The following is a 9,612-nucleotide window of genomic DNA, read 5'->3' as shown; positions in this document are numbered from 1 at the left end:
TGGGATATACGGAACCATAAATATTGCCTAATTTATGTATGTAAAGTGGTATTAACTTCACAGATTCCTACCCCCCCTTCTTAATGTAGAGGTCTAAAGAAGCCAAATGATGTACAGTTATTTGAAGAAGTATTCTTTTCTTGTTTACTTTGTAATTATTGGCTGTATTACACTATGCAGTGTTGATATCTCTGTAAGTATATGAAATCAATAAAAATTATATTAATTAAAAATTAAAAAGCATAAAATTGTATTGCTTTATAAATTGTATTGCTCTCCTGTCTCCCTGACTCTCACCTATCCACCCCCATCCTGTTAGACTGTCACTGAAATGCTTTGATGTTTCACTTATATATACTGTCATCTACCAACATTTGCTTATTTCCGATCTGACGAAGAAGGGCAACCTTTGAAAGCTAATCAAGAAATGTATTAAGTTATGTCCAATAAAAAAGGTATCACCTTATTTTCTTTTCCATGTTTTATTTTGTTTCTATTGATTACCTTTAAAAGTGGACTAACACGGCTACCACACCTCTCTAATTTCTCTTGTAAGCATCCTATTATACCACCATGAGGATGGTGTTAAAGTCACGGTGGCGTGAAGAGTTGTTTTTTCAATCTCGCCGGATTTTCAGTGCACAAAGCCACTGTTTCCTTTTCACAGCACCTGTACTTTGGGGTTGGAGCGTTGGGGGCTATTTTGCAGCCCACTCCTTCTCCAGTGCAATGTGCTCTTTCCTCCCCTTGCTCTCATGTTCTGGCTGGCTTCCTGCACCTTCGCCGCTGGCCTCCAGGTCCAGCTCCTCAAAGGAGGAGCCGCTTGTTCCTGACTCGCTGTAGCTGTGCTCGCTGCGATTGTCTGTCTCTGCCCGGCCACGGGCTGCAGGACTGGTGGTGGTTGTGGCCACTGAGGTCTCTCTGCTGTCTGTCAGTGCCTCCACAGTCACAGAGCTTGTGTCACTTAGGGCTTTAAACAAAAAAGACAAACATTAAACATGTTAATAACTCACACATAATACATTCTCCTTGTTGTCCTGAAAACAATAAACCTGTTATGCAAGCACAGTATAGAGGAACACCTGACTGGCATATACAGTAAAGCAATTATAATTATGGACAGAACACAATAAAGGCAACTTATACAGCACAGGCACTGTAGTAAAATACAACAGCCCCTTAATATCTGAGCATCAAGAACCCACACACATAATACTTCAGTGTTTGTGATTCAGTACTGGGAAAGCAACCAAACCACAGAAGTGGAAAGAACAACAATGTCCCAAGAAAAGTAACAGAAACAGGAGAAAAGTGGGAACAAAATCAGGCTCTTCAAAAAACAGACCAAAGACGTCCAACGTACATATAAAATTTATTAAAGCATGACTCAACACTGTACCATGTTTTGACACTGAAAGTGCCTTCTTCAGGAGTCTTGGTAAGCGTGTCTGACGATCTTAACTAATAATAATGGAGACATTATTAATTAAGATTGTCAGACACGTATACCAAGACTCCTGAAGAAGGCACTTTCAGTGTCAAAACATGGTACAGTGTTGAGTCTTCCTTTAATACATTTTCTATCTATGTTTTTTGAAGAGTCCGATTCTGTTCTCACTCTTCTGTTTCAGTACTGGGATACACACATCTGTCAATGAATTTCAGACCTAATTTGCAACACCTAATTCTTGTCTAGTACAAAGACCCCTTGACCCCCTGCCATAGCTCTCTTCAAGTGCACCTTATTCTATTCAGGTACTTATATCCTGCTTATATCCAGATGGATTCAAAGCATTAACGAGATTAACATATACTGTTAAGAATTTGCATTGGTTCATTAATTAGGCAGATCATATTTTAAAATACTTATGATATCAGTGGAGGAGTGGCCTAGTGGTTAGAGCACTGGTCCTACCATCTAGAGGTCAGTTCAAATCCTGCCACTACTCCTTGTGATCTTGGGCAAGTCACTTAATCCTCCATTACCTCAGGTACAAACTTAGACTGTGAGCCCTCCTGGACAGAGGAATATCCGGAGTACCTGACGGTAACTCACCTTGAGCTACTGCTGAAAGAGGTGTGAGCAAAATTCAAACAAATTAATACATTTTACTAGATTTATTTTTTATTTATTTTATTTTGCTGCATTTATATCCCACATTTTCCCACCTATTTGCAGGCTCAATGTGGCTTACAATATAATACAACTACAATCACATTGATGGAATAGAGAATCAGAGTATATATAACAGATAAGGTGCATAGGAATATTATGGCAATCATATTAACGGAGAAGAATTTCAGAATTATTGCTATTAAGGTTCATACAAAAATTATGTTGATTAAGAAGTGGGTAAGTAGATAACAACATAATATAATGATATCAGGACAAGGTATAATTGTCAGTAATTAGGATAAATGGATAACAACATAACATAATGATATCAGGAAAGGGTATGATTATCAGTAATTAGGGTGTAAATAAAATAGGCAAAATAAAAGAGTTCCAATATAAAATTGTGTCTGGTGTAGTTTAGGAGTCAGATCGTTATGAGGGATCCATTTTGTATGCCTTTTCGAACAAGTAAGTCTTCAGTAGTTTCCGGAAGGTCATCAAGTCGCGTGTTTTTCTTATAGAGGTTGGTAATTCATTCCATCGTTGTGTACAGATGTATGAAAAGCTAGATGTATGTATTGATTTGATTTGAAAGTAAAAGTAAAATCTGTACATTTGCTTGAAACGTACAGATTTAGAGGAAGGGTAATTTAATATTAAAGAAGAATAACAACATAGAGAATGTCAGATGAGACACATAATTACTAAGGTGTGTTGACGAAAGGGAACAAAGGCCTTTTCAAAACTTTAAACACCAAGCAACCTATTTTGAATTCTGGCATTTATAGGTAGCCAGTGTAATTGCATTAGGAAAAAGGTAACTATCAAACTTATGCAAATTTAAAAAAATCAACCTCGCTGTGGTTTTCTAATAGTTACAGAAAGTTTAAAAGAAAACCCCAAATAAAGAGGATTACAATAATCGAACAGAAACAAAAATCACAGACTGGAAAACTAAACAAAAAAAACCAAACGTAATGTGCAAAGATGTCTCAATTTAAAAAAATCTTTTCCTACTTAAGTGGTTTATCTGGAGTCTAATACAAAGCCTAATGCTTTTGAGGATCTTTTGATTTCTAAAATATGCCCAGAGTGTAAGGTCATTGAAAACAATGAGTTGCTGAAGTACAGTAATGAGTTGTTCTAGTACTGACCCTCCACATATAACCAGCATCTCGATCCTGACATGAACAAAAACACGCTGCACCCTCAGTATTAACCTATAGCAGGCTCTGATATCCCAGTATAAAAAATTCACATTCAAAACTCTATTGGCACCTCAATTCTGACCTGCAGGACCCCTTATTCCAGCAATTTGTCAAAGATATAGATCTACCAGTGCACCTCACTGCTGATCTAGAGCATTCCCAGGTACTACTGGGTGGAGATCCTAATCCTATACAGATCTACCAGTCCACCTTGGTTCCTACAGAGCCTGCCCCTATCCCACTGGCTCTTCTCAGGACAGCCAACATTTAAAAAGAGGTAGGTCAGCTTTCAAACAGGAACATGGGGGAAGGCCACAGACATCACGAACAACAGTTCACGGTTCGGAGGAATTACGAAAAAAAGGAAGCATTAGAGGCAAAAAAACATAGCAAAATTTTTTTTTGGTATATTAAAAGCAGGAAGCCAGCAAAAGAATCGGTTGGGCCGCTGGATGACCGAGGGGTAAAAGGGATGATCAAGGAAGATAAAGACGTTGCAGAAAGATTGAATGAATTCTTTGCTTCGGTCTTCACTGAGGAAGATTTGGGTGGGGATATGGGTGTCGGAAATGGTATTTCAAGTGGACGAGTCGGAGAAACTTACTGACTTCACGGTAAACCTGGAGGACGTAATGGGGCAGTTCAGAACGGAAGCCGAAGAAAAAGCAATGAAAGTGGAACAAAAAGATATGAAGGTACCCAAAGAGAAAGAAACCCCCATATCACTAATGTTGAAACGCATACCAGGAAATGTAGATGGAAAGCGATGACCACAAATGCTCGCAGTCTAAGCAATAAAGTTCATGACCTTCAGGCCCTGATGTTGGAGGCAGACTTGGATGTTGTTGCAATGACGGAGAAGTGGCTCAATGGTTCCAATGAATGGGATGCAAACATACCAGGCTATAATCTATTTAGGAAGGATAGAGAGGGTCGTAAAGGTGCTGTAATGGTGCAAAATAATTTTGTAGGGGCAACACTTGTGAGGGCGAATGCTTTCTTGTCACATAACGAAGTCTGCCTGAACCTACCGTGATCCATCTATTCTTAGGTGGTTTTATCCTTTGTGGTAGTGGTCATAATTTGGTATGATTCTTTGCAGTATGATATTGTGTGGTCCTAGATGTTGCTTTAAGTGCATCTAGTTCCTGTTTTACTTTACTGAGCTCATGTTTTAATCTAGTGAGCTGTAGACAGATAGGACAAGCCTTAAGTCTCCAGATGATCGGTCTTGAAACAAAAGCATCACAATTATTACAGAGAATAAAAGTCATCCTGATTGGTTGAAATGAGTATGAACAGGTGTACTATGATGGAGTGTGACCGAGGAGTAAAGCCAACGAGTTTTCGCTTTATATAGACTGGAAACCCTGGGGTGGGTGGGATTATTACTCCCAGTGAGTCAGCCAAGTGCTAACCTACAAATGCACTCAATCTGCAGCCCCTCATTACCTCTCTACCTTAATCTCCCCTTACGCCCCTACCCGAAACCTCCGCTCACAGGACAAATCCCTCCTCTCAGTACCCTTTTCCACCACCGCCAACTCCAGGCTCCGCCCTTTCTGCCTCGCCTCACCCTATGCTTGGAATAAACTTCCTGAGCCCATACGCCAAGCCCCCTCCCTGCTCATCTTCAAATCCTTACTCAAAGCCCACCTCTTCAATGTCGCTTTCGGCACCTAACCATTATACCCCTATTCAAGAAATCTAGACTGCCCCAAATTGATTGACTGCACATTTTGTCCTTTAGATTGTAAGCTCCTTTGAGCAGGGACTGTCCTTCTTTGTGAAATTGTACAGCGCTGCGTAACCCTAGTAGCGCTTTAGAAATGTTAAGTAGTAGTAGTGGTGTACAGTTGTGGCAGTTGGGGGTTCAGTACCCAAGGTAAGTGAGCTATGCACCTGGGACCTTTTTCTGAAGTCCACTGCAGTGGTCCCTAGGGCGCCTGGTTGGTGTCCTGGCAAGTCAGGGGGACCAGTGCACCACGAATGTTGGCTCCTCCCATGACCAAATGGCTTGGATTTGGTCATTTTTGAGATGGGCGTCCTCGGTTTCCATTATCGCCGAAAACCGGGGACGACCATCTCAAAAACGACCCAAGGACGGCCATCTCTAAGGTCAACCTAAATTTCATGATTTGGGTGTCCCTGACCGTATTATCAAAACGAAAGATGGACGCCTATCTTGTTTCGATAATACGGGTTGCCCCGACCCTTTACGGGAACGCCCTGCAAGGACGCCCTCATGAAACTTGGGCACCCCGTTCGATTATGCCCCTCCACGTCTCTTCATAAAAATAACCTCAAAACAGGCACCTATTTGGCCTTGACCCTAGATGACCTTTTATAAAACTACCCTCCATGGGACTAAATACAGAGATTTCAAAACACATGCACACAACAATCCATGGTCTATATTCTCTAATGAAAAGGCATCTCTTCTGTCATGTAATAATGGATAGTCTCATTTCCTCATTCTCCTTTTGCATCTACATTTTGAAGCAATGCAGAAGCTGAGTGCCTGATGTGAGAGAAGCACAGAAGTGCATTTGCTGTGCTGCTGCTAGCACTGAGAACTGCCTCTGGGATGCAAATTTTAAACTCTGCTATGCCACCTGTTGTCTGTGTGAACCTGGCAAAGACACTTCACCTCTCTGCTCTTCACTGTAATAACGTGGGCTTTTCATGCCACTTGTTTATTTTCTTAGAATCTGCCTTTACTAATCAGGCAGCGGAAACAGTGGCCCGTCTCATCTCTCTGGGCAAAGTTACATATGCCCTCCAAATATCTAGCGTTCCCAACCTTGAATCTGCTCATGGCAGTTCGGTACAGACTCAGCCGTAGCTAAGTCTGTAATTAAAGAGGAACCCAGTTTTAATTAGCTAAAGAGATATAGTTTATTAGTATTAATCAGCATTGATACATTACCCAATAATGAGGATACCAGCAATTCAGTCAATCATACAGTGAAACAGAATCACACGACACACCAGCTCTTTGTGGTGCTCTGTCTTTCTCCTCCATCAGCATCTGCACCTTACACCTCTCGGGGTGCTTCCTTTATACTGTCTCAACCCAATTGATTCCAATGGGATCCAGCTTTGTCAGCAGAACATGCTATCCCTTATCAGTTGATAAGGAACCGATAAGGGTGACTTCATTGGGTCCCAGGTTCTAACTATACACAAAAGGGGTGCAAAGCACAGCTGGCGAGATGACTTCATCGGTCACTCTGCTGTTCTCAGCTCCCCCCTCCCTCTGAGTACTCTCTAACTACGTACATCTACCCCTTTATCTAATTTCATTAGCCCAAAACATCTTTCTCATGACTCTTCACCGATGCCAGTCTAAAGCATGTTTATAGGAGCAAAGGACCCCCTCCCGTGCCAGCTCCCTGAGAACTCAGTTCAGCTTGTGCTGCAGAAAAATGTATTTTGTATCAGAGATGACTTTCGATTTTTAAGAGAAGCCTAGCTCTTATTATGAGCCATTTGCTTGTAGAGGCCTAGCTCTTTAGCCTGAGCCATTGACCTGTATTTTACTGACATCAAGGGTGGCCATATATATTCACACTTCAACTGCTGTCCAGAAGCCAGAAATGTGCAACTACCTCCTCTGCCCTCGGGGTCAATGCAGAAAGCATAACCATGTGGTTACTGCGGGTTGTACATCCACAGTACCTTCTGAGCAATGCAAAGAGGAGTTGAGCACAACTTGCATGGAAGACATGACCACAAAATTCATGATAAGGCCATTAAATAGTTCTTTTCAATGCACAGAACATATCGGTGGATTCTGACTCACAGACAATGCGGGAAATTTTCTGCAAGGTCTGGGGCAGTGACAGTGTAGAAGCGTTGGTTGAGGGTGTTGAGTGGCATCCTAACATGACCCACCACCATGGTCCCTAATGTTTGCTCCCCATCTCTCCTCCTGCCACTGAAATTAAAAATGAAAATTCCTGATGGTCTAGTGGATCCCCTTCCTCCTCCCGACCCAACCCCACTAAATAAAAATAAAAAAAAAATCCCTTGCATCTAGTGGAACCCCGTCCTCCTCCCAACCCACCCCCCCCTCTCCTGTCTTAAAAAGAATGTAGTGACAACCAATTAAACCCTCTCCCAGATTCCTCTCCCCTCGTGCTTACCTTAACTAGAGACAGGAGTGATGCCCATTCGCTCTTTCCTCTGGCACCATTTTGAAAGCTTTCTGCACTGGCTCCCTAATTGAGGGGAGAATTCTTTTTAAATGTATATGAGTACTTCTGTATGAATCATTGTCTTTTTATATGTATGCTCATTTTCAATTTGCATCAGTGGGACGAAATCGTAGAGATTGTTCTATTTTTTCACTGCCTACTACTAAGGGGAAAAAATCTTTGACGTTCTTTCAAGTCTCTTTGGCTTATCAAACAAAGAAACAGTGATTATATTGGACTCTTAACTCCCATTTTCTCCACAGGTCTCCAACTTTGTATTGCTCCATGGTACAACCACACCTCAAATACTGTGTGCATGTCTGGTCTGCATGGAAATTGAACTGCAAAACCACTGCTTGGCTGAAAGGCACTCCACACTTCAAAGTACCATCACTATACATTGGATGTGTTGGAGTTTACCACTGTATGCGAATGCAATTGACCGGGAGGGGGGGTGGGGGTGAGAGGCTCGGTGTTTCAGGGCTCCAAGTAGCTTGGGAAGAGAAAAGATTATAGTGATGATGGGTGTGGGTGACATATGGAATGAGATGGTACTGTTTTGGTTCAAGGACATAAAGTTGACGTCCTTGCTTGTTCTTTGGCCTGGCATGATTCCACTGAGAATGATTTCCCTTTAAGAGTCACTTAAGCAGATGACCTGTCAATAAGTCTAAACGGCTGTGTGCTCTACTGTTTGAGTGTTAGGTCTGTTGGCGCTTTGCGTGGAAAGTCAATAAAAACAATAAGTAGGAAAGATCACTGGGTGACCTGTATCCTTCTAGGATGCTCTGGCAAAGGGGATCTAATTTAGAGATTTAAGAAAGGTTGAACAGCTCAGGGAGAGGCCATCGTAATTTTGCATATTTCCATGTCCTTTTAAGTACACATGGAGGAGACTGGAGAAGAACATTATTCAATCATCAGCAAAAATGGATCTATACAGTTGAATCCAACATTGTGAACAATTCAGAATGGGGAGTTGTTTTTTTTAAGATGTGCTGCATTTGCTATTAATATACAACATTTTGACAATGATATGTTAAAATAAATAAACCCTAGTAAAATAAAATAAAGTAATTTTGAGTCAGCTCCTCCCATATGAGGAAAGGCTAAAGAGGTTAGGGCTCTTCAGCTTGGAAAAGACAACTGAGGGGGGATATGATTGAGGACTATAAAATCCTGAGTGGTGTAGAATGGGTAGAAGTGAATCGTTTTTTCAGTCTTTCAAAAAGTACTAAGACCAGAGGACACTTAATGAAGTTACTTGGCAATACTTTTAAAACCAATAGGAGGAAATATTTTTTCACTCAACGAATAGTTACGCTCTAGAACTTGCTGCTGGAAGATGTGGTAACAGCGGTTAGCGTATCTGGGTTTAAAAAAAGGTTTGGACAAGTTCTGGAGGAATCCATAGTCTGTTATTGAGATGGATACGAGAAAACCACTGCTTGCCCTGGGATTGGTAGCATGGAATGTTGTTACTAACTAGGTTTCTGCCAGGTAGTTGTGACCTGGATTGGTCACTGGAAGCAGAATACTGGGCTAGATGGACCATTGGTCTAACACAGTATGGTGATTCTTATGTAATATAAGACAGCATATAGCAGCTCAGAGCCTTAAAATTATTTATCCTCAACCAATCATACCTAGAGCTTCTGATGTAATACTACAGAGGGAGCAGCTTTTGGACTATTTAAATGTGGATGTTGTTAAAAACTCAGTCAGAAACAACAAAAGGGGGTGTGGCAAGTCACTACTTTTGATATCCGACAAAAGCTGTCTCCATGCTTTAAAGATAAGGTGCTCTATAAAATTCACTAATTTTGATATAATTTATAAAAGAAAAATTTTGAGCATCGTTGAGCATTGTAGAGCACCGGATATTCTGCTATTGGAAGGTTTTTGTCAATGATCTGCTTAGATCGTTACCGCTCTTTGAAACCCAGCAGGGTCTGAGAGTCTTTGAGGCTTTTCCTTCCTTTCATTTCACCATTTATTTGTTGGAATTTCATAGTTACATCTGTGGATTGCTTTCATGTTATAGTTAAAAACTCAGTGCCAATTTATCCTTCCTGCAGCAGAAAGTGTC

The 9,612-nt window shown here is 41.2% G+C and overlaps 1 protein-coding gene across 1 annotated transcript in view; it reads right to left on the bottom strand.

Annotated features, from left to right (window-relative positions):
- Positions 1–475: 475 nt before the first annotated feature.
- TEX264 (testis expressed 264, ER-phagy receptor) overlaps positions 476–9,612 on the bottom strand; it is a 307,216-nt gene continuing 298,079 nt past the window's right edge. The window contains exon 4 of the mRNA XM_030206218.1: positions 476–970. Coding sequence (XP_030062078.1) covers positions 699–970 — 272 coding nt within the window. The 3' untranslated portion in view covers positions 476–698. The remainder of the gene's footprint in view (positions 971–9,612) is intronic.

This window comes from Microcaecilia unicolor, chromosome 6 (genome assembly GCF_901765095.1).
Source record: "Microcaecilia unicolor chromosome 6, aMicUni1.1, whole genome shotgun sequence".
Lineage (NCBI taxonomy): Eukaryota > Metazoa > Chordata > Amphibia > Gymnophiona > Siphonopidae > Microcaecilia > Microcaecilia unicolor.
This window is presented reverse-complemented; position numbering and strand designations above follow the sequence as displayed.